General features: G+C 32.3%; 3 protein-coding genes across 4 annotated transcripts; 2 read left to right on the forward strand and 1 right to left on the reverse strand.

Moving 5' to 3' along the window:
- Positions 1-2,600: 2,600 nt before the first annotated feature.
- Positions 2,601-6,534, forward strand: LOC102594430 (DNA repair protein recA homolog 3, mitochondrial). Of its 2 annotated transcripts, none has more exons than XM_015308059.1 (8): positions 2,601-2,689; positions 2,766-2,823; positions 3,938-4,155; positions 4,466-4,553; positions 4,756-4,946; positions 5,043-5,189; positions 5,424-5,558; positions 5,818-6,534. In XM_015308059.1, exons 1-8 carry the CDS (start codon positions 2,630-2,632, stop codon positions 6,193-6,195), a joined length of 1,275 nt encoding a protein of 424 aa, XP_015163545.1. In that variant the 5' UTR covers positions 2,601-2,629; the 3' UTR covers positions 6,196-6,534. The 2 variants fall into 2 exon arrangements, with proteins under 2 accessions (XP_015163545.1, XP_006345822.1); XM_006345760.2 differs by having other exon boundaries at positions 4,756-4,928.
- Positions 6,535-7,128: 594 nt separating this feature from the next.
- Positions 7,129-13,448, reverse strand: LOC102594760 (basic leucine zipper and W2 domain-containing protein 2-like). Its single transcript, XM_006345761.2, has 8 exons — positions 13,328-13,448; positions 12,016-12,039; positions 11,812-11,917; positions 11,586-11,654; positions 10,603-11,096; positions 9,613-9,874; positions 7,527-7,735; positions 7,129-7,402 (listed from the first exon to the last, which is right to left on the reverse strand). Exons 1-8 carry the CDS (start codon positions 13,330-13,332, stop codon positions 7,336-7,338), a joined length of 1,236 nt encoding a protein of 411 aa, XP_006345823.1. The 5' UTR covers positions 13,333-13,448; the 3' UTR covers positions 7,129-7,335.
- Positions 13,449-18,022: 4,574 nt separating this feature from the next.
- On the forward strand, positions 18,023-21,341 carry LOC102595093 (isopentenyl-diphosphate Delta-isomerase I). Its single transcript, XM_006345762.1, has 6 exons — positions 18,023-18,186; positions 19,472-19,527; positions 19,869-19,960; positions 20,182-20,284; positions 20,382-20,519; positions 20,817-21,341. Exons 1-6 carry the CDS (start codon positions 18,122-18,124, stop codon positions 21,068-21,070), a joined length of 708 nt encoding a protein of 235 aa, XP_006345824.1. The 5' UTR covers positions 18,023-18,121; the 3' UTR covers positions 21,071-21,341.
- The last annotated feature ends 5,096 nt before the right edge of the window (positions 21,342-26,437 follow it).

Raw genomic sequence — 26,437 nt, forward strand, 5'->3', positions numbered from 1 at the left:
GACGTTTGAAAATGCGTGCATAAACTTCGCCAAAATTTTAATCAGAAATATCTAATAAAAATAATTTAATTATCATGTATTTAAGTGCTTAATTAATTAAAACAGATCATACTTTAATACTTTTTAAAAAAAATATTACTAATAAACTCAAAAGACTATCGAAGTTTTCGACCTACTTTTATTGAAAGAAATATTCATCTCAAGCATAACTCTTATTTAAGTGTTAACATTACTAATTAGAGGTGTTATTTTTTTATCTCTTAAAAAATAAATATTAGGGAGAAACACAACTTATATATTATTATAATATAATTGTTAATTTTGTGCGGAGAGTATTGATCATGACAGCATATATTTTCAATTAGAATATTTCTTTTAAAAAATAAAATAAAAAAGTCAAACTTCTAATTATAGAAAATAAAAATGATTTTTGAAAGGTTTTTGCCAGCCTTATAAATCGATTAGTTATATGATTATGTCTTTGATAAAGACATATTATGTTATGTTGTATATTATTTATATAAAACATTTTGTTATATCAGAAAAAAAGAAGAAGTAATATTTGGACAAACATCACTTAATTATATTGATCACTCAATCAATTTTATTGTAAAATAGATGTAAATGAAACAACAAATATAATTATAAAATTTCAGAAGACTAAGTTTGAACACATTAAATTGATAAAACACAAAATATCTACTATTTATTTGATATTATTAGAGATGGTGACATTTCATTAAAATAGAACCACTTATTTCCAAACTAATAGCGATTGTCAATATTTGGTAAGGAGTTGTAGTTTTAAAAATAAAAAATAATAATAAGGGAAAGAAAAATAAATATAAAACCACACACCAGCTAGCTAGGACCACCAAAAATTGTGGTGAAGGACTATGAATTTCGAATTTAATTTTTAAATATGATATCACTTTTGATCATAGTGTCGTAGTCATATATAATGATGAGTCAGTCGAACATCACTCATCAATAATTATATTGTGTATATAAAAAAATAATATGAAAACGGATTGAATATTGGACGGCAAAATTAAAAAATGTCATCAAGGTGTATATGATAGGATGTGAATTTTTCTGCACCTAACAGGATATTTTTCATTTAAGTCATTAAAATAAAGAATCTCTCGAAGAGAAGTTTAGTGCATCAAACAAATGTGTTAGTCGATCCAGTAAATTTCAAATATAAATATTTCATAGGGGGTGACGGGGAATTAAATTTAGACTCTTTAAAAAAAATTAGTAATATGTGTTGGTGTTTATGCATTTTAATATTAAAATAAAAATATTGAGTGCATATGTTCGTGGGTATAAATTGACAGGAAGGTGCATGGTCATTATTATGGTGTAACTCTCGTAACCACTATTATCCACGTTATTCTTATTCAATACAAAGAAGAATCCCCCCCTTTAATAGTGGTGTTCTTTCTTTGTGAAGTGTTCTCAAAAGAAGACGAGAAGTGTGAAAAAATATTGCAGTGAAAGAGAAAGTTGAGACAAAGAAGAATATTTGAAGTGTTCAACTAATTTACTACACAAAAGAGAGTATATTATATGTTGAATGAAGGTATTCTTTTTGTGGAGTTTTGAACTCTTCAACTAATTCAGAGTTGTTTGAGTTGTACAACGTTGTTGTGCTGTTATATCCTAGATAAGTCAAGAGTGATATTGTTGAATCGGTGTAGATTATGTCGTAATGAGCTTGAATCTCCTTTAGGAGAGTAAGATATCTGCGCTTCAACTTGAATATATTTTTTATTCATTTTTGTTATTTTATTTTCAACTCTAATTTATTATATTTATGGTATATTATATTACACCAACAATATGTTTTGTTTCATATATTTCCAACCATGTTACCTTAAAAAAAATGTTTTTGTTATCAGTAGTTGAATATACTTCTATAAATTAACTTTGCATGACATATTTAGCATCGAATTAGATCCAGATTAATTCAAGTGTTCATCTCTAGGAACGACGCTTCCAATATAATTCTTTTCATTTTTAGTATTCAAACTCGATACCTTTAATTAAATGTCAAGGAAGGAATCTCAATCATTTGTCATTTAGAGGTGTCAAATAACTCAGTTCAGTCCATTAATTTCATTTTAAGAATAACTATATCTTTTGCAACGACAATATGTTCTATTCGATTTTAAAGACCTTTTTAAAAATCATTTAAGCATATTGGTGACATAAATGTTAACTTTTTTTATCGCATTAAAATCTGATATAATTTGATTTTGCATTTGTAGGCCTATTTAATATTGTTTTGGAGTCTGACTACTTCAAATTCATGTTTTACAGGATATATTTATGATCGAATTAGAGCTCAACCAATTCAAGTGTTCATCTAAAATTTGAGACGATGCTTTCAATATGATTCTTTTCATTTTCACTATACAAACTCGATACCTCTAATTGAATATGGTAAAAAGAGATCCCTCGAGGGTGTCAAATAATTCAGATCGATCCATTATTTTATTAAAAAACAACTATACCTTTAAAAAAAAAACTTGAAATATTAGAGTGCCACGTCATATTTCTATGTCTCCCTTATATAATTGATAGAGTATCTATTTTTCCCTCTTAAACCTCTAAAACCCTAACAATGGCGATGTTGCTGAGACTTATTAATCGCCGTGAACTTGCTACTTCTGCCTACAAAAATGTAAGTTTATTTTTGTTCATTTTCTTGATTTCATTCATAAAAATCCATTCTTGGAGTTGTTTCTTGATTTTTTCAGTGTTTGAGAAAAAGCTTATTTGGGGTATCAGATCAACTATGTTACTATTCTTCTAGAGGTATGTAAAATTTGTAACTTGGGGTTAATGTATTACTGATATATTTTTCATATTAACTTATGTTGTGCTTGGTTTTGGAACTTTTTACTGTTCATATATTGTAAAATTCCCTTCTTGGGGTAGCTCGGATAGTAAGCATGGTTAACCGAAAATGCTAAGTTGTGGGTTTGGAGCAAAAAGGTGTGTAGGGAGGGGTGAAAAAAAGAGGAAAGTTTGAATGTTAAGATTATGACAAGAGGGGTTGCTCGTATGGTAAGCATCCTTCAACGAAAATGCCAAGTTGTGGGTTCGGAGCAAAAAGGTGTGAGCTTTCAGCTAGGGTGAAAAAAAAGAGGAAAGAAATGTTGAGAGTACAAGGAGAAGTAGTTCAAATGTTAAGATTATGACAAGAGGGGTTGTTCGGATGGTAAGCATCTTTCACCTTTAATCGTAAGTTGTGGGTTTGAATTACTAGTGGAGCAAAAAGATGTGAGCTTTTAGAGAGGGATAATACTACACTTTAATTTGAATTGAAGTAGCTGACTTGAAAGCTTCTAGTTGGGCTTTGATGCTTCTATTCCCATTTCCCACGCTACCGTTTGGTCATAGGTTTTGTCAGTTGAAACTTGCAAATGTAAGCTTTTGAAGTTGAAACTTAAAATTTGAGTTTCAGAAGTTGTGATTTTTAGAATATGAAGTTGAAACTGTTAAATTGAGTTTTAAAAGTTGAGATTTTTGGAATTTGAAGTTGTGTTTGGACATGCATTTTACTTGAATCTTTTTCGAATTTTTGTGAGCGGAAGTCCAAAAAACCGAAAAACTTGTCTGAGCCAGTTTTTGGGAATTTGAAAATATTTGAAGATAAAAAAATCTGATTAAATTTCAGGGCCAAACATATTGGTAAATCCCTAAATCTGATCCAAAATCTATGACCAAACACTAGCTCAGTGTCTGTCCACCAATAAATGGAAAATTACATAGAGATGTATATTTTGCTGATATATTTTGAATATTTTCTGTCATTGCTCTCTTCATAGAGTAACAAGGTTTCTCCATTTCTAAGACTTAGTTCTAAATAGACATGAAGTTTTTGTCTTTGGATGCTCATTGGTCCTTGTCATCTATTCAATTTCAGGTAAGAAAAAGTCAAATTCAGATGGCAGTGATTCAGGCGAAGAGAATTTGTCCAAGAAAGACTTGGCTTTGAAACATGCACTAGATCAGATCACGACATCATTTGGAAAGGGATCCATCATGTGGCTTGGTCGCACGGCGTCGCCCAAACAAGTCCCTGTAGTGTCTACTGGATCTTTTTCTTTGGATATTGCCCTTGGGATAGGGGGACTTCCAAAGGTAAAAGAATAACACCATATCCTCTTTCTTTGGGCATTTCATATACGGTGAATAAAAATAGTGGTGATGATCGCTTGGCTCCCAGATGTTATGCAAATAATTTTCTGAGTAATGTTTACTTTGGAGAACTGGAAAAATTAGTATTTACACCAACGCTATTATTCAGGATGTTTTGTCACTTTAGGCAGCTGGGTGACTATTTTACTAGATATGCGAATATATTTACAGAGACAAACAGATAGCTGCTTATCAATGTTAGGATGATAGGTTATATTATCTTCATTATAACTTATGTCTTGCTTTTATGCAGGGACGCGTAATAGAGATATATGGTCCAGAGGCTTCAGGGAAAACAACACTTGCTTTGCATGTGATTGCTGAGGCACAAAAACAAGGAGGTTTGTCTAGTTTGTACTTCACTAGCATGCATTCCCAAAAAAGAAGAGAGAGAAAAAAACTATCATTTCATTTTCTTTTCCATTTGCAACATCTATTAGGACCAGGATATAATGCCTTCCGAAACACAAAGGATATATACTTTTTTAGCTTATTGCAACTGACACATGGAAATTACTTATGCTTCGTCTTGTTTCTTTGTAGGTTATTGTTGTTTTGTTGATGCTGAGCATGCTCTTAATCCAACATTGGCTGAGACCATTGGAGTAAATACTTCAAATTTACTTCTGTCTCAACCAGATTGTGGTGAGCAAGCTCTTAGTCTGGTAGATACAATAATAAGGAGTGGTTCGGTTGATGTTGTTGTTGTGGACAGTGTAAGGAAGATTGAAACTGTTGGTTCATGTTTCTTGTTCTTACTTTCAGAGTCAATTATGATAATAGTCTCAGTTATCTAAAAACCTTATGTGGACAATTGACTTCTATGGCAGGTGGCTGCCCTTGTCCCGAAAGGTGAGCTTGAAGGTGAAATGGGAGATGCTCATATGGCAATGCAAGCTAGACTGATGAGTCAAGCACTCCGCAAGCTCAGTCATTCTCTATCGCTATCACAGACCATTTTAATCTTCATAAATCAGGCAAGAGTCATAGGCTGCCTAGATTCACATCATGCTTCTTGCCCTCATCTTTCCTTCTGTTGCTGTCTTGGAGTTTCTTTCTTTTTCTTTTCTGTTTCAAAGAGACGCTTCAATGAGATTAGATTGCATGTTTTTGATTGATTAGTTCCTTGTGTAATTTTCCATTCTGATCGAGACATCCAACATATCTCGTCAGTGTAAAGGACTCGACTGATTAATTGCACCCTGGTTCAGGTCAGGTCAAAACTTTCAACTTTTGGGGGATTTGGAGGACCTAGTGAAGTTACTTGTGGTGGTAATGCCTTGAAGTTCTATGCTTCTGTGCGTCTAAACATAAAACGAATTGGGCTCGTGAAGAAGGGGGAAGAGGTACGTATCTTTGTTGATCAAAATATTAGAACTTCAAGATTTTGAGCATATCTGATTTGGAGTATGTTTAGGAAAGCAGTATGTTATTTTCTTAAATGAGTTTGTATGATAGTATAACTTTATCCTCGGTCACTCTTTTTGTTATGATTTCTATGTCGAGAGTTCCATGAATGCCCTTTGTTGAGTGAATGTGAGGGAGTTGAACTGTCCCAAATCTGATTATACAGGCAGTCTTTTTGATGGAGTCTCTATTTTACAGACCATAGGAAGCCAAGTTCTTGTCAAGATTGTAAAGAACAAGCATGCTCCTCCCTTTAGAACTGCAGAATTCGAGCTTGAGTTTGGTAAAGGAATTTCCCGTGAAGCTGAACTTATTGACTTGGGAGTCAAACATAAGTTCATTACAAAAGGTGGTGGTGGTTATTACAGTATCAACAATCAGAACTTTCGTGGTAGAGATGCTGTAAAACATTTCCTATCGGAGAACACTAGTGCGAGGGAGGATCTTATGATGAAACTTAGAGAAAAGCTTATTGACCAAGGGGACAAAGAAAAGGGACCTGATGTAGACCCTGTTGAGGAGGTTGTATTGAATGATACCACTGATGAAGATGCCCCAACTGCAGTCGAGGCATGAACGTTCGATAAAAAGCTTATCGGACTTGCCTAATGGAACTGCTGGATTTCCTGTCGATATCAGTATGTAACCAGCATCCTCGGATTATCATCATTTGTAAGAAAATCTGCTCTTGCACCGTTGCACGTATCCTAACCGTGGCTTTGTGAGTTGTGTCAACGTCAATTTTGATCGCGTGGTCTGTGGAATTATTGGATTAGATGAAGATAAGGCCAATGCTGTGACTTTGGTTCAATTTTTTCTGGTAACCTGCTAAAACTCTCTTGTACATAACAATTGTAACTTCAAAGAGAATGTGTATTCAGTCATTTATTTCAGAAAAGCTCTTCTTCTGTCTGATTTATTTCGGAAATCTCTCTATATCCACGAGGTAAGGTAAGGATAAGGTTTGCGTACACTCTACAGTATTCCCCTGATGCATTTTCTTGCCCTCAGTCTTCCTGCTGCAAACGCTTCAATTATTTAATTGGGTGTTCAGTAAATTATAACAACGGAGTTGGGGAAGATTTCAATTTTTGAATATTTAGTGTGGATGTGAAGTAATCTTTTTTTTTTTTTTGAAATATGGGAAATTCGTAGGATAATCAGAGAACATTATATAAGTTGAGATAACCCAAATAAAATTTGGAGTAGATCAATCATATTTCAGAAAATTCATGAACTGATATATAGTGAATTTATATTTTTTTGTAACCTTGAATCTTCAAAAATGTGAGATTGGTTCTGTAGGGACAACGTAGGCCCACAAAATTTGAGATGCATCATCAAACAAATAAGCAGATAAGACTCAATTTCATCCTCTTCCAATTATCATTTTTTCTTACTAAAGCAAAGCTTGATTAATGATAGAATGATTGTCCTCTAAAAGAAGTTGATCATTTTCTCAAAACCTAGTAAAATTACTCAAAAAAATACGACTGATGCACGCGAATATAAAGAACCAAGGGAAGCAAACCCATACAGATATTATGTTTAAAACGTGAAGGAGCATCATAACAAACTGTCAAATTGTGAGAATATTCATAAAGTCTTTCTTATTCTTTTCAATACGCAAAAGGGGAATATAAGTACTACTCTCCAGGAAAAACAGTTCTCAGAAATGGTCAGCTAAACGGAGATGATAGATACTTCATGAGAAATTCACTCTTCTTCCTCCGCCTCCTCCAGCCATTTCACAAAGGGCTCCAGCGACTTCACAAAGTTTTGCCTGCAATATTATTAAAGACAGTAACCCCATTAGGATCAACACCCCACAAGGGTGAATAGTGTCCCAACTACCATCCACACGACTCAAATATCTAACATCCGAGCAAGTCGAAACAAATGCTTACCTGCCCTTGAGGTTTGTTCCTTTCTGGAACCAGTGAAGAATGGTATCTTCAGCCAGAACATCTTGGTCATAAAGAGACCTCACAATCTCAGGGAACAGCTTCATCAGTTTAGCATCCTCGTAGCACTGGACTTGGACTTTGTACATGAGTTCCAATTCAAGCTTTCCAGTGGTGCAGAAAGTATTCAGCAGTTCTGCCCATTTTTTCACCTACACAAAAAGGAAAAAGAAGAGGAGAACCAACGATTATGTACAAGTAACAAAAATTTTGACAACTGAGCGCCATCTAAATAGTTTTAACAGATAAGACAACAGAAGCATCCAAAAATGATGTAATTACTAATTAGACAGGCACCAGACGAAACATTAGATAAGCCCGACAATTCTGTTCAACAACAACAACAACAACAACCCAGTGAAATCCCACTAGGTGGGGTCTGGGGAGGGTAAGTAGTACGCAGACCTTGCCACTACCTAGATAGCGGTTGTGAAGCAAAGAATAAACAATTTGATGTAGACAAGTTTCCAGATGATCAAACACCCCTCCTACCCAACAACTCTACAAAAGAACCCATAAAGAAGAATTGATCAGCCCTACCACCATCTAATGTCTATTATGACAAAATGAATCAACTATGTTTCAATGACAACAAAATTGGGGTTCACTGCTTTATATCATGAACAGTTGAGACTAAGTAGAGGCAAACTAAAAATAAAAAGATTTAAGTTGCTTTCCAAGACGCACGAGGGAGTGTCTGGACATGACATGGTTGAAATTTGAAAACGAATAGTATTTGAAGTTAAGTTGTAAACGAACATATTTGGAGATTAAAGTTGTGTTTGGACATGAAAATACAATTGAAGATTTGTGAGAGAAAAACTTCAACAAAAACTTGAAAGCTCCTAAAGACTTGTTTTTCAAACTTTAGCTTTTCCATTTTACAGGTTTGGAGTTGAAATGATGGGCCAATTAGACAAACACACTTATTTGAAATAATCTCCAAATATTATTTCAAAATTTTGAAACAAAATCTATTGACAAAGGGGAAATATGCTATTCATGCCATAAACAGTACATCTGTATTTTACTACAAAGACACAAATTGCTAAACAGAAACGCATATAAACAAGCTAGATGTTACATGCCAGAATGATGCATGGTTATAGGTTATCCAAATAACAGAAGAAAAAAACCCGTTATCTACCTGGACAAACTACTAAATCCACTAAGCCATGAAATTGAACATGTGAACAAAAATAAGCTAAAACCAAGACAATGTTGCTGCAAGGTGTCATACTGTCATGTTAGCTATTGTCTCCATTCAACATCAATATTTCCAGTTCACTTGTGAAGCTGACAGCAAGACTAAATTGCCAAAAAGTCAATGCCTAAACATATTTCCATATGTAGAATATACATAATTAATCAGGTAGAGTATAAATAATAAGCTATTGCTGATCTTTAAGTCACCTCTCGTGTTTTGCCCACCGACACTTCTAATGAATCTTTCCAGTACACATGATATGAACGATTAATTAGACACCAAATTCCACAAAGAGAAATAATCTCACCTTAATGTATAAAAGTTGGAACAGAAATTTAGTAACACCTTACAAATATTATCTTATCTGCACAAGTATATGGAATAAAGCAAAAATAGAAGAGCAAAAGAAACACATGAGCAACCTTTTTGCAATAATCACAACAAATGCTTATTTTCACAAGTACATTCTTGAAGCAAGTTCTATCTCATTGTTTTGAAATCCACTAGCACACGAACTGTGGTCAGCTCACATTGCCATACAACATAAGTTTGTAACTAAAACAGGAGAAACTGAATAAACTCGGCTAAATTTTTCAAGCAGCATTCAGTCATAGAAAGATATGCACACATTTAGTGTATTGTTATTTAGGAAGTAGCTAAAAGAAATTCATCATTCCTGGAACTACAATCAGAATATTTTATATGTTACAATTAGTTGGTTCCACTCGCAAGTTTTTTTTTAATTCTGAAGCAGATACCAATTTGTAGTTTCAGAAAATAGAACTACTTACAAAGCTTGTAACTGACTTAAGTGTTAATTACCTGGCGAAGAGCAGAATTAGCATTTTGCTGTTGGTTCTTTCCTGACCATTGAATAGCATCCATCAAGACATCCCACAAAATCCGCACAACCTCTATATCTGGTAATTTGGCATCTTTGACATGTTGCTTCACAGTTTCTATGACTTCAGAGATAGCAACTTCTTCTGCTAGCTGAGTTGTTAATGTAGATTTCATTTCCTTGAGCCTCACCTCAAATATCTTCTTATCATTATATTCCACCAAAGGTAAAAGGCCAGCATTGCTGAAATAAGCAAGTCCATACACCATTAGACAAAAGCTAAAGTAAGATGGCTTGAATAAAGTGAACATTTTTTCTTCCTTCAACTCCTACTCACCAAACAACCAAAAAAAAGTGAAGAGCAAATGATTGTACAATACATTACTTGTTCAATTTGCACACCGAAAGAGACCTAATAGGACTTTTTCCTTGCATAATACTTTCAGTTTTACCGAGTAATGTTAATAGGAGTATAACGGTAGGCTGGCATAGCGCCTGGAAAATCCAGGCAAGTACCTTGTTTTAAAATGAGAATGCTCTAAAGCAGGACAAAAAGGTGTACCAAATACCAATCCCTATTGGCCTTAAGACAGCAGAAAAATAACTTGCAGTAAACCTTGAAACTCCATACAATAAAATCTCAAATCATGAGATCCCCCATTTTGCCTTGTTCCCCATTTTAAGGAAAACAAATTAACCCAAAGCAATTTCTTAAACTTTTTTCTCATGATTAAATCTTGAATGATGAAGCTCTAAATAACAAATGACACAATTATTTACACAAATAATCAACGGAGATTTATCAAGTAGGAGAGAGACAGTTGCAAACCCCACATTCAGTACCCTTTTTGAGCTAAGGTGGTGGAGGGTGTGAATGAAAGAAAGAGTTCAGCCACTGCACAGTATCTTCCACCTCACATCCCTACACAGCTCTATTATTCATGTAAGTTCTAAATTAGAAATTTACTCACGTGAAATGCTCAGAGACAGCTTCAGGCGTCCTCTTAGTAGAGGGGAAGAACTCGAGAAGATCATCCTCCATCTTACCCCGCTTAAGGATTGAGATCAAATCATCAATACTGTTGTCAATCAGATATTCCTTGAAAAAGTCTGTGATGAAAGAGAGAACTAGCCCTTTGGCAACAAGGTTGTCTTTGAGCAATGGCTGGAGAACAGTCTCTGGGGGAAGGCCTGATAGCTTCTGGGAAAAAGCAAGGGCTGTAAAAATTGAGAGCTTAATCCTTTCATTTTCCTCAAAGAGCTCCAATGACTGCAACATTTTTCGCATGACATTTTCAAGGTTCTTTATCAGAAACGGCCTTCTTCTTAATATCTTCTGCACATAGATGACAGAAGGCAAAATGGCTTCACGTTTAGGTTCACACTCAATCACAGAGTAAGGGTGGCGCTCCCCTTCATCAAGTTTGACTGTTCCAGGTTGTGTACGGCCTCCAATGAAGACAACCTATCACAACACCACATGTAAAGATGAAATGCGAAAGAGAAGCACCAATGACACAACAAAGAGAATAGTAATTGACATTGTATCATCCATGCAACAATAAACATTTTAAACACTAAACATGTTTACAAACAACATATCTTCTTGACAAGCACGTGTGACATGCTTATGCAGCAAATTGGTACAGCTCAATTTGTTATATGATCTACTTAGGTAAAAACAAAGAGGTATCAGCATAAAACCAACCCATAACACAACATGCACTGCTATACTCTATACTAGTATTAAGATTTTAAAGGAAAGTGGTCTTTTTAACACAAGGAAAATAAGACCTCAAGAAATAAACAAAGAGAAAAAGGTCAGACTCCATAGGACCAACAAAAAGATACTTTTCACCACCTACAATTCAATCCTATGTATATGCACCTTGAGGGCAATAGTGATGAAATTCCTGTATGAGATAATCTTCTAAGTTTATTATATAGTATTTACCTCGAAAAAGGTATCACCGTATCTTGAGAAGTTGAGGTCTGAAGACTCAAGGTTCTTAGCAACAAGTTCCTGTGCATAATAAAATATTTAGTTAAGCTTTTGTCCCAAGTATTACCAGCATCAAACAATTAATTGAGATTGATCACCAAATCGTAATGGCATTAACGTAATAGAATGGACAAAGAAAGAAGAATAAAGCTGGTACAAAATTAAATATCCAAATTACCAAATCACCAGCATTATCCAGGTAAATCTGGACCACTGCATCCGCAAATGCTGCAGGGTCCAGAGGCGCTGCAATATTCCGTTTGCGGGTCTTAATCCGCGTGCCACTGTAATCATAGGACAAAATCAACAAAAAATTATGGGCATGCAATGAATAGCGAACAGTAAGAAATAGGGGGTCGAGAAAAGGACAAAGAAGCCTTACCCGAGAGTGGGTTTCTCCTTTGAGCTGTCATTCCAAAGCCAAAAACAAAAGTTTAATAAAGGAAGAAGGACAAGAAGCATAACATTGTAATCTCACAGACTATGCAGCAGAAACAGCATAGCTACAAGCTCCACAAAAGCCACTGCTAACAGTGCAAAAAATAACACAAAACGACGAAACTCGGAGTAGAAGTTTGCATCTTTTTGGCTTGCAACATATAAACAAGAATGATCAAGGAAAACCAACAGTAGGCAAGTACTACAGTGGATTAACGTACATCAACCAAAGATTACTAGAAAGTATTAAAACATAAAACGACCATGGACACATTCCTATACATAATCAATCTAGACCATACACATACTTATGTCTCTATTTTATACTCAGCAGAGATACTAGTTCAGTGGCCATAGACTATTGCACTTCTGGTGCTGTATATTCTTTAATGAATGTACAAAATACCTATCAACTATTTGACATCAAGTCTCACAATCAGAAAGGGATCCACACTATCCCCATCTCACCTTTCTTGTCTGATTAAGATTGAAAAGTAAACTGACTACAGAGGCTCTCGTTAGTATTTCATATATTATATTGAACATTTTTATTGCATACAAATATTTAGAGGGAGGAGGGGGAATACACTTTCCAGCTCAAGTTTGTTCCGATAATGAATTCGCAAGAAATTATAGCTGCATTTAATTAACTAACTTTTTTCACTTAATAATTGCATTCTACTCAATTTTTTTGTTCTACATACAGCAAACATGCATAACTATTACCTTGCGACTACCTATCGACAGCTGGTTGAATTTAACCGTTCATTTCTTTTCATACAAACTTACATAAAGACATCATTTTTATTCGCCTGATATCACAACACTCTCCAATCAAAAACATCACACACACACAAACAATTCTTATGCTACAACAGTATTTACCTCTCTATAATACATATACAACAAAAGAAAAATGCTAATTTCAACATGAAAAAAAACTAATCGTAGTTACAGTTGTTTTCCTGTAAATTAACACCTCAAATTACAACAATAAAAACATAATCAAACTAATATTTTTCCTCATAGAACAGATCTTCGGAATACTAAAGGAACAAAAAAAGCCCTAACTAACAAAAACGTAGATCGATTCCTGAGAAAACTTACAACTATACACTCAAATACATACAATCATTCATACTGAAAATCGATACGGTATTATCAGATCCAAATCCCTAAGTAATTACATATCAAACAGAAAAAATCGAAAAAAATCAGAAAAACAAGGAGAAATACAAAGAGATTGAATCGTTTACCTCATAAACCAAGATGGAGAAGAATCGAGATCGATGCAGAGACTTCTGCGGATTTAGGGATGAGAGAAAAATGGGAGAAACTAAGAAAAGAGGCAAATGAGTACTCGTGAATGCTGGTGATAAAGATATTTATATAGTACTATATACTAGTAACTTTTATATGACCCGAAAAAATTCGGGTTCGAATCTTACTTGCTACACATAGTGGTAGTGTGTTCGGGTCTCGTCGCAAGCCTCATTTTATTAGTTGTGAGTTCGCGACTTTTAGAAATAGTGTCTATATTTTCATGAGTATAATTTTTCTTGCCTTACTTTTCGCAAACTCTACTTTTATGAGATTCTACTGAGTATGTTATTGTCGTAAGGTGATGTTGTCGATATCTTGAGTTACAAATTAATGTTGTCCTCAAAATATCCTTTAGTTTTTACTCAATTATATGCGTAGTATTACGATTTCAATCACTCAATCGTTCTTATGGATCTTGATATGTTTGACTAACTATGATGGAATAGAGCCATTCGAAGTGGAATCCCTTCTTATGATATTTTAGTTAGAGCGGGATCAGTCACGTATTGGCCCCTAACTCTTTCATTACTATGATTTATGTCTTGCTTGTGTCATACAAATGTTGTATGCAAATGAAATAGCGTCTGGTATAGAATAAATGGGTGATGCAAAGCAGTGTTTATTCGAGACATTTGATTTAAAAGTTGAGAGATTACGCTCATATGATACTATGTTCTTTTTGCGAATTAAGAATATGAATATTTTTTCCGATATTCAAGAGTATTATCTAAAGGTCAATGAAGTGTCATCAGGTCTTTAAATAAACAATGGTACGTGGCTTTAGAATTGCTTGTGGAGGCCCATTTGATTTGACAATACTTGGCCCATATAATTGGAGCTTTGATGTTAATATTAAGTTCAATAATGTGCATTCTCAATGATTTTTTTAGACAATGGGACATATACAAAGAATGAAAATGAGCTCTTAATCTTTGAGCCCACCTCTTAATTGACAAAAGCTCGTGACAAAACAAAATCACAAGCCAAAGGTATTAACTTATACGGATCAAAGAATTTAAAGTTTATGAACTTTTATAACGAGATGTTAAGTAAATATATAACAATAGTTGACTTTACAATCAAGTATGTAATTAGATATAGAGTGAATTTTATATTGCATACAAAGTTAGGACTTTAGGCTCGAATCATAATTAAATTCACAAACCAGAAATTATAAGATAGTTCTTTCTCTAATAATATATCTCCTCGAGTGTTTTAATTTGAAGAAATCAAAAGAATAAATTTGCTAACTATAACCAAAAGAATGTCAACCAAAGTACCAAACACGTTATTAGCTAGTAAAAACAAGAACTTGATACCAAATTTATGTATAACATCTATTGGAATTTAAAGAATAACATAAATTACGAACATAATTATATAATTGTCACAACAATATAATTGGTTAAAATGCTAAAGAAAATGATGCTAAAATTTAAAGAAGGTTTTTGCACTGTGTTGGGCTGAAAAGCTCATATTAGTTTGGAAGAGCCCAAGCCATTGGCCCAAGTGTCATAATCTTTATGAGATATCAAAATATCATAAGACGTCGTATCGATAAATTGTATATCTGCATGTTTCCTTTTACAAAAAAAATTGTTTGCAATGACAAACCTTCAAATACACGTAATGCTATAAAGATTCACTAGTCAATAATAGTAGTAACTAGTTATTCCTTAATATAATTATTTCACATGATACAAACAATTTTTTCCACGTCGAGCATTAGTCTTGTGAACTTTTGGGTCAAGTTTTACAACTTAAAAAGTTGGGATCATAATTTGAAATCCTAAATCATGTCTTTTGGTAAATTTGGCATGACCCCGAATTCAGTGGCGAATCCAGGATTTAGAGTCCGTGGGTGCCAAATAGATTTATCGATTAAATTAATTTTATATTTGATTAAATTATTCGTCTTTTCGATATATATCATAAATCAATCAATAAAATATAAACAATAAGATATTACACTTTTATTGAGTATTTAATCAAATAAAAGAAAAGTCAAAGGAGTAATAATGTAATTAATTTAATTGAAGTCAATAACAATTATAAAAAAATAAAATAAATTGTGCCAGCTGTTTTTTCTTAAAAAAACGTGCTTGGAGCCTTTTTTTTCCCTTAAAAAACGTCTGCAGCAAATTTCTCAAAAAAATAGGTACAAATGGGATTCAAACCCGCAACATCAGCCTTCTAAAATTGCCCTTCTACCATAGCACCACAAGCCAGTTTTGTTTTTTGGGTGGCACGCTTTATATTTATATAAATATTATATATATATACCTATGTATACATAGAGTTTCCGAACGAAGTTCGGGGATGGCGTGGCACCCCCACACCCCTTCCTAGATCTGCCCCTTCCCGAATCACATGATCAGATGCTAATTTGAAAATTCAAAATGTATCTCCAAATGCAAGCTTAAACTCATCGCACGTATTAATATATTAAGTAACTTAACTTAAGCAACAAATCAAGTTAACAAATATATCAATTTATTAATCATAATTAAATGATAGGAAAAAATATCTCATGAATTTATTGATTTAATATATACATTGATTATAGATATTTTTAGATTTAATTACTAAAAAATGTCTATTCATTTTTGTGGGCGCAGCCTATAGCTATAATGAATTAATGACAGAAAAAAATATAGTCACATTACTCCCACTACTATAATGATTTTTTAACTTAAAAAAATTAGGCAACTAACCATTTTTGACTAAACAAATTCATCTGACATAATTAAATTAAAAAATGTTGAATCTTGGACCATGGTGGTTGACACACTTGAAAGAATTATTTTTTCTTACTTGTGGATTATTTTTTTTAGTGTCATATTAAAAGAAAATACAAAAAATATAAAATATATCTATGTGGAACCCACATTTGTTGGTACAGGTGTCATCTGTTGACGGATTGGAATACATTTTTTATCAAGTCATTTGACTGATATTGACAGTTAACCAACTAAATTGTTGTAGTCGCAAATTAAGGATACGAGATGTGCAACATATGCTATGGTAATTGTGAGTTATGACGGCAAAATCACTCGACCACTTAAGAAAATGTCAGATATTCGATGAATACAACGTAATAAGATGGTCATCGTGATCTTTTCTGATTTGTTTGAAGTGGCGAACCGATCACTAAATGAGAATGCTTCTTCCAACATGAGTGGACCTTTCAACACTGATTAAGAATGATATTACTATCTCAATTATTTGAATCCCATTAAAATCTATTGATCATATCTTTTTCCCATAATTGTATTTTCTCTTAGAGCCATCCATCATAATAACTCAATATATATCACGTGTTATTTTAGTAGTATCAATAAATTTTGAATGTCAAATTATTATTTTAAACACAGAAAGGACATGACATTAGGTAATGGTCCATAAAGGAACATTATTTTATTTGATAAATAATAAAAGGGAAAATAATAGAATTAAAGAAGTGGACATGTGACAGAGAAGAGAATCAAAATAGATGGCTCCAACAAAGTTCATATGTGTTATATATTAAACCTCACTTATAAAATACAATAAAAATTACAACAATATATATATATGACATAAGTCTTTTACTACTACAAGTTAAAGACAATATTAGGTAAAAGTTATAATATTTAATTTGACATAAATTTAAATTAGCTTAAATATCAATTAAAGATACTGATTTGCGATTCATATCACGTATTTTTTTTTTTGATAACATCATATCACACATATTCTATTATTTATCGTTTAATTTTTTCACAACTGACATGTTATTTAACCATATCATTCAATTTTGAATACCAGATTGTTGGATAAAACAGATTAAGGACACATTAGGTAATGATCCAAGAAAGAAAAAATATTAATGAATGATAAGAAGGAAAAGAAATAAAGAAGTGGATAGGTGGCAAATTAGGCAAAAATATTATTAAAATAGATGAAATTTATTTATTTTTATTCATAAATTTTGAGTTGTTTAAATATTATTATTTATTTGACATAAAGTATATCTAATCTAAACACAAATTAAGAATACGAGGTGTTGTAACACATGATATATCTATGAAACTATAATAGCAAAATCATACAACCAATTACAACACCATTTTATTTATTTTCTACTTATCGATAAAGAGTTTTACCCTTGATTCATTTTTTCCTCACAACTCACATTTTTAATCATATCACTAAATTTTAAATAACAAATTATTAAATAAAACAAAAAGGGGCACATTTGGTAATGATCTAAGGAAGGAAAATTATCAATGAATGATAAAAGGAAAAGATATAAAGAGGTGACAAATTAGGTAAAAACATAAATAAAATGGATAAAATTTCTGTCTAATCATAAATTTTGAATTTCAATCCTAATACTCTATTTAATATAAATTTAAAATAATTTTGATGCAAATTAATGATAGAATGTACTATGACACAAAATCACTCAACTTACCATACTACTTACCATACCACTTGACATATGTTGACTCATTTATTGTTTAGTCTTATTATTAAGTTTCAAATATCAGATGATTAGGAAAAATCATTAAAAAAAAACTAAAAAAGGAAAAAGTTTAATAATAGTAATAAAGAAATAGAAAAGGTGACAAAAAAGAGAATCAACTTTTCAAATTTGTCTCTCATAGCCCCTCTCTTTTTTTTCACCTATAAATTGTCCTCTTCCTTCTTCTTCTTCTTCGCTCAAATCTCACTATTCTGCAAAAATGGTTGATGTTGTTGCTGATGCAAACATGGATGCTGTTCAGCGCCGTCTCATGTTTGACGACGAGTTTGTTCTCTATCTTTCTTTTCAATTTTTACTATTTTTTCAGTATTTTTTCGTACTTTTAATTTGTTTTTGTATACAAATCTCATTTTCTTGAGGCAGATCTATGATTTGAGTTTATGAATTCTTATATCGATCTCAAGTTAATTTATTTTTTAGTAATCGTGGTGTTTAGTTATATATCAGGTAACTTTGTTCACCAAAGCTCAGATAGATTTAAAAGGAATTAGCTAGTGTAAATGCCTTGAGATTTGAATCAGAGACCGCATTTGATGATTGGTAGGGTTTGAGTACTGATGAACCTATCACCTGCTCATTGATTTTGATTTGTTTGTCTGGTTATGACTTTGCGCGGAGTTTAATAAATTAGAGAAGAATTTTGAATTGTTTGGTCTTAAACCAAAAAAGATATGTAGAATGTATTAATCATGAAGTGTTAAACATTTTATGTGGAGAATTGAAATTTAAGAGTTGTTAAAAAGGAAGTAGACATTGTTTTTGTTAAATGGACTAAAAAGGAAAGTAAGATTAAAACGGAGGGAGTATATTTTTTGTGCCCTAGTATTCTTAATTTTGCATATGGTTTATTGATCATTAGGTCAAATCTTTGAATCTTCGTAGATATAAGATTTATTAGTTACTGCAAGTATTAGAATGAGTTTGAGATTGAATAAAAACAGGACAGATATAGAGTGTTCATCTAGTTAACTTCAGCTAGTTTGAAGTTGATTCATTGATTTTTCATTAGATTGATGCTTGTTCTCCTTCCGTCCCAATTTATGTAGCATTGTTTGGCTTTATAATTATAGAAAGGTACAATCTTTTTGGGATAGATTAAAAAGGAAAGTGTGAGAAAATATTCGACTTTCTTGAATTTAAGGAGGGTTGGTGTTTTGCATGAAAAATCAGTTCTGAATGTGTAGATTTTGCTTCTAATATTATAAAATGACCATGACTTTACTGGTGTGATCTCTTGTAAGACCAAGCTTTATTAGTGTATGAGTTGAAGATTTGTTTTCTTGTTGTCCTATACAAGGATTCTTAAAATTCTGGCTTTTTAATCACTTCTGAATTCAAGATGTGTTATGTACGGGATATTAAAAATTCACTAATTTCGTGTTAGTTGTTACAAGACAATCTTTTGGGAACTTTCACTAAGAAAGCTGCCCTGTTTCTCTTTTAACTTGGTTGTTGTTGTTATCAATGTTTGATCTGCATTTTTATAGTTTCGGCAACTTTATGACCTTTTTCTCCTGGTTTAAAGCTGTCTCTTCTTTAACACTTGCAGATGTATTTTGGTGGATGTGAATGACAAGGTTGTTGGTCATGAGTCCAAGTACAATTGTAAGTTTAGATTTTTGCTCTGTCTTTGGAATTTCCCCGGTGTGTGTTATCTTCTTGTGTATTTCCCTAGGTAGCTGTATCTTATTTTGACGTTGAAGGTCTGTGTGATTCAATGTTATTGCTATCTCACAATTAAGGGAGTTTATCAGTGGAGAATCTAGAATTCACAAATTTGCTTATTTTAACTTACTTTATATATATGTTAGATCACTTTATAAGCTGCATTTATTCTGTGAAAGTTTGAGTAAACCAAAATTATCTCCAAGAGCAGTCGATCATGTCTATATGATCATTTGTTCATGTCTCCTATTTTTGCTCAATTACCTGCTATTGATGTGCAGGTCATTTGATGGAAAAGATTGAAGCTGAGAATTTGTTGCACAGAGCTTTCAGTGTATTTCTTTTCAACTCAAAGTATGAACTTCTTCTTCAGGTATGTCGCATAAATAGATTGCAAGTGCTGAATGATTATGTAGTGTACAATTGTGACAGTTCTTGTCATCGTAAGATAGCGTCTCAATATTAGAATGTTGATATCTAGACAAGCTATAAAATAAGTAGTCAAATGATCTGTAGTTGAGACTTGAGACACATCTTTGTAGCTTTTGAAGATTAAAACACTTAATATATGTTATTCTTGTGTTGTGTGTGTAGCAACGATCTGCAACAAAGGTAACCTTTCCTTTGGTGTGGACAAACACATGCTGCAGCCATCCTCTCTACCGAGAGTCTGAGCTTATCGAGGAGAATGCTCTTGGTATATTTTCTGTTTAAGCTGAAAGTCTTTAACTTTTACCATCCCGGCTTCTCTTATTCAAATTCAATTTATTCTGTGTTGTACTTTCAATTATTAGGTGTAAGAAACGCTGCACAGAGGAAGCTGCTTGATGAACTCGGTATCCCTGCTGAAGATGTCCCGGTTGACCAGTTCACACCATTGGGCCGTATGCTTTACAAGGCTCCATCTGATGGGAAGTGGGGAGAGCATGAACGTATGTAACATCTTCCTTGTATTTTAATTTTGTTGTGCTTGTAACCTATTTATCCAACCTTTTAGTAAGCCAAAAGGGCTTATTTAAGAAAGTTGGTCTGCTTTGGGCAAAAAATACTTTTCAAAATAAGTAGATTTCGGAAGCTTGGCCAAATTGGTTTTATGACTATTTATTGATTATTAATCTAATTATAATGTCGTAGTTAATTACTAAATTAAGTGCATATCTCACAAAAGCATGAATGTGCATTGAGCAGATAGGTATAACTCCTAGCTGATTCCTTCTTTGTTATTGCAGTCGATTACCTTCTGTTCATCGTTCGCGATGTCAATGTTCACCCGAACCCGGACGAAGTTGCTGACATCAAATATGTGAATCAAGAGCAACTAAAAGAGCTTCTGAGGAAAGCTGATGCTGGTGAAGAAGGTTTGAAGCTATCTCCTTGGTTCAGACTTGTTGTTGACAACTTCTTGTTCAAATGGTGGGATCATGTTGAGAAGGGGACCATCCAAGAAGCTGCTGATATGAAAACCATTCACAAGTTGATTTAAAAGTTACGTTGCTCGAACTCTCCAAAAATATTGCGACAATGCACCTGTCGTCATTTTTGAAGAGTCTTGAGCAAACATAGCTTAAAAGGAGTCAACTTTTTACATGGTTGAACAACTACATTCCTGTTCCTTTTTAGACAATAAATTTGGTAATTTGTTCTGTTGTTGTTGAATAGAACAGAGGTATTATTGAACTGATCAGAGTTGTAACATAGACATGTTTCTGTTGAATTTTCATGAAGTAGCTTGCTGTTTTGTGCTTGACAAATTATATGTTGTTATATGCTTTTGCCTTTCCATACCTCACTTGCGGGATTTTACTGAATATGTTATTGTTATTGTTATAAGTGCTTAGATAGTCGATTTTGGGACCCCCATTTGAGCTACGACACCAAATCCATGTCTGAAGTTTGACATATTGCTTGTTCATGCTAGCTTCCGACATATGGATTTGAAGTTAGGTTTGCCAAAATCAAGCTTTGAATATGCAGGAAATTGTACAATGACTTGAATATATATGTCTATAGTTTTTGACATATATGTTCAAAACTGAGGGTAGTTTTTTTGAAGTTTCAACTACTAATCTTCATTTTCGAATTTTTCCCTTGATAAATTCATTTTTTATATTTGAAATTCAAGACTCACTTCTTCAAACTTACAACAATGATAGTTTTAGATTGTAATAATTTACTCCATGAAATTTTGTATATATATTTCCTATATATGATTTTTTATAAGCTTTGATTCATATCATTATACTTCATCTAATAATGTATAATAGATTCGAAACACACTAGAAAAAGAAACGATAATATTCAGAACAAGGTGGCAGTGACCTTGGTAGAAGACAAGATAGGGAGGTGAATAGCTAAGGTGGTTTAGACATGTGGAGAGGATACGTGCGAATGTTCTAGTGCGGAGGTGTGAGAGGTTAACTTTGGTAAGTTTTAGGAGAGGTAGAGGTAATCCAAACAAGTATTGAGGAGATGTGATTATACAAGACATGACACAACTTCAGCTTGCTGATGGTATGACCTTAGACAAGAGGTTACAGAGAGTACAAATTAGGACAGAAGGTTAGTAGATAGTTGTGTGTTTGCTTAGTTTCTACTTTCATATCAGTAGTAGTATGTACTCTTGTAGACTATTCTCTTTTAATTTCTGTTACTCTCGGTTGTTTTTTTTCTCATACTTCGATTACCTTATCATTTTATCGTAGTTACTATCCATTTTTTCCCAGAATAATTTGTTGTGCTTTCTTTATTTTTTTTGGTCATGACTTCTTCATTTCTTAACGAAATTAGAAAAATAAATTCCGCAAGTGACATTTTATATTGTCCATATCCTTTCGACCCTCCAACATGGCAACATATGTACCTCATTTTCACCACCCACACTCCCTACCGTCACCCTACATCTACCTTTTATAGTATTTGTTTACATTATACAATAATACTTTTTGAATAATAAATTTTTACTTATGTACCCGATAAAATTAAAGAAAAAATCCATTTATTTTCTTAGAAAACATTGTAGAAGAACCACAAATTCTTAGATTAGTTAATTAGTTAACCCTTGTAACGCAAAAATAGTACACTAGTGATTAATTTTGATTTTGACGTTACAAGAATAACAATATGCTAACTATAATTAACTATATTGCTTGATTCACGTAAATTTATCTAAATTATGTACATACCGTACACGAATATTCTGATAATAATATATTCCCCAAAACACTTTTTGTGTTTTTCCAAGTAGAAAATATTTTTGTCTTAAATTTTGTTTTTATCCAGTTTTGTATTTATATCAAATAAATAAATGCATTTCATATTTCTTTTTGACCACCGGCTCAACCCTACTTTAGGCCCCTGAAAATAATGATGCCCTTATTGAAATTTTCTTAACAGTTTGTTGGTAATCTCTTACTAATATTATGCACGTATTTTTAAATTTTTATTATTTTCTAAAAATACTGTTGATGTAGACTTTCTACTTCTTAATTTTTCTAATTCACTTCAATTTGAATCAATCATGTTTTCATATTGATATTGTAAGATCGTCTTCAATATATTCTTTCATTCGACTTCTTAGACATTTCAAGCTCGTACTAATTAGATTATTAAATGATTACATTTTAAAAAAAACCTTGTATTAAACTTTTAATGTCTTCTAAATATAACAATCACTACAAAATTGATGATTTAAACCTTTTTTTTTTAATTAAAAAGAATACAAAATATTATATAAATAAAAAATGATATTCTATTTGTTATACTCAATCATCAATCACGTGAAATCTTAATTCTATTTTTAAATACTTCTAGAATAATTTTGATAAATTTGTTATGTTTTCAAAATTATAATCAATAAGAATTTATTTAATATGATTTAAACATTTGTTATACAATAGTTTTTATATATATGTGCCTATTTATGTCTTACGAATATACAAGAAAATATTATACTATCTTGATTTTTTTTTTTATCAAATTATAATTAACTACATTATATTTTAAAAAGTTAATGAGTATAAAAATAAAATATAAAGTTATTAACTAGAAGTAATTTCTTTTTCTAAATTTTGATTTAAGTCACCTTGTGCTTGCGAGTTTCTAGGTAATATAAACCAGAAGTTCTATACATGGGTTGTTGTTTAATAAATATAACGTACCCAATCAAATTATTTATAAGAAAGATAGTTATAGATACTCTCAATAAATATGTATCACATGGTAACATGGTAAAATACGGTGATTGACCTGTTATATATATTCTTAGCTCAATTGAACCATGATAAAGTTTGTGTAAATATTAAATGCGGGTGAATTCATCATCCATAATATATATGTTATTTTCTATGTATAGGCAATGTATTATTAAATATGTATACAATCCATCATTTCTTGAATGAATTATAATGTAACTTACAAAAAATCTATTAATTAAGGAGATAATTACTTAGTTTCATGATTGCAATATTACGAATTTTATCAGATTTTGAAATTCGCATACATGCCTCTGGCGCATCTAAATACATGTCTCTGGTTTGCCACTCCTCTCTTGCTCGCTTCTCTCCATGTGTCTGGTATCCCAAATACTTGGTATCCTAGATACATAAATGTATCTAGTATCCTAGATACATGTATATAGTGTGATTCACATGTATTTGAAGATCTCACCCGCCTCCCTCCTCTCTCGCTTGCCTCTCTCGCTATTTTTGTGTATCTGATAGCAAAAATACATGTATCTAGGTATATCTGACTTGAAATCTGGTAGGGAATTATTAATTAGTGAGACAATAAATAATCATTTCAAACTATAGGAAAAAATGGTAAAAATCTCTATAAGTACATATTAGGAGATCAATAACATGCTAAAAATGGTAATTTATATCTATTATGGACGTGTATAATAATATATATACTCTTATTTCACTTAAATATTTAACGATGATAAACTTATATAGTTTAGTGTAAACACAATATATTAGTGATCTTTTTAGAGTAATATATTCCTCAAGTTATATGCATGGATGATATATTAGATACATACATAAAAAAATGTTTATAAATATGAAGTGTGGTAATTAACCTGATAAAAATAATAATTGATGACATGTATATTATCAAAGGTTAAAATTCACTAATAATGAAAAAAATACATTATCAGTATATATAACTTAAATTATCCTCTAATTATCATCATTATTAATTTAAGATAAAGTAATAGTAATTATAGAGAACTAAATCCCTATATTTCTCAACCTTCTAAAAACCTCTTTTCTCACTTTTTCAGGATAACCAAATAATTAACCTATTTTTATGGTAACTAAATACTTAAAAATCTCACTACTTATAGTAGCTTTTTTCCCTTACGATAAACAAAAAAATAATCCACTTTTCACTTCACTCAACAAGAATTTGTGAAAATTTTTAAGTTAATCTAAATAAATGTTTAGTGAAAATTCCTCTTAATTATTAGTAATAATAAGCCTAGCATTTGTTGAATGCTAGGCAACCAAATGTGATTTTTTCGAGGCAAACAAGTTGACGTAGTGACACTTCAGGTATCATTTTACATTAATTATTCAAAGTATCTCTAGATTTAGTAGTTTTACGTTGGCTATCAACTTATAATTTTTCGTTTTTTTAATGTATTTGAGACGGACAATATGAGCAAATTTCTCTTCATTTATTTGGGATTGAAGCGATGTTATTGTTATTGCTGGTGAACGTTTATTTACGAGCTTCTAGTGATATTTTTGTTTACCGGCCACGTCATCATCGCCACCTTGCCGGATGGATTTTCTGACGATACCTCCCGGCATTAGTCCGGCGGCATTGCTTGATTCTCCGTTCATGCAAACAAGTTCACTGGTATAAATTTTTAATTTTTTTTGGATTTAATTTTATGGAATTTTTGAATATTTGCATGATTTTTGTTGTTGTTGTTTATGTGAGGGTATATTGAAAGATGATGTTTGTGAAAGTCAAAAGTGGAAATTATTAGTCAAAAAGATTTTATATTTAATTATCTAATAAATGATGTGTAAATATCTTTTACATTGTCGTGATAGATAGAAATTATTAGGCAATGAGATTATTAGGTTTGAATCTGAAATATATGATTAAGGATTGAGTAGTATTTACATAACTGTGTCAATGGTTTAGTGTCTACGTAGCTCGATGAACAAAATATTCTGCGTTCACGTAGGGTCTGGGAAAGGGCCGCATCTCAAAGGGTATAATGTAGACAGTCTACCATAATGCATGTATTAGTTGTTGTTTCCACGGTTCGAACTTGTGACTTATAGGTTACTGGTTTAGTGTCTCATTGATAGAATGTAACATGTACAACATGATTTGGTTGGTATGTTACTTTTGTATAGGTTACAGAGAAACAACTTTATATGTGGTTTAGTGTCTCATTGATATAATTTAACATGTACAACATGAAATTTCGGTTTGGTTTGTACATTTTGTTGGTATGTAACTTTTGTTTATAGGTCATATGAAGATAACTTTATCGGTGTTTAGTGTCTCATTGTTATAATACGAGAGGAGTTTTGACAGCCTTAAAAAACACCCTTTACTTGACTAACTGAACTTAAACACACCCCAATCTTGCAACATGAGTGAAATACACTCCCCTAAATTCTCACCAAGTTGCCCCCAAGGCCTAGCTCAAGTGGCAAAAGGTGGAGGATTTGTGGCTTAGGTCACAGGTTCAAGCCCCACACCATGCAAAGCAAAGCCCGGTATTTAAGTGGAGAAGGGTAGAGGGGCGGGCCCATTATCCACCGAGTTTAGAAGGCTGTGATTGGTCCAAAGGGCGGGTCACAAACGGATTTCTCGGTTATCAAAA

This window comes from Solanum tuberosum, unplaced genomic scaffold (genome assembly GCF_000226075.1).
Source record: "Solanum tuberosum cultivar DM 1-3 516 R44 unplaced genomic scaffold, SolTub_3.0 scf00072, whole genome shotgun sequence".
Taxonomy (NCBI): domain Eukaryota; kingdom Viridiplantae; phylum Streptophyta; class Magnoliopsida; order Solanales; family Solanaceae; genus Solanum; species Solanum tuberosum.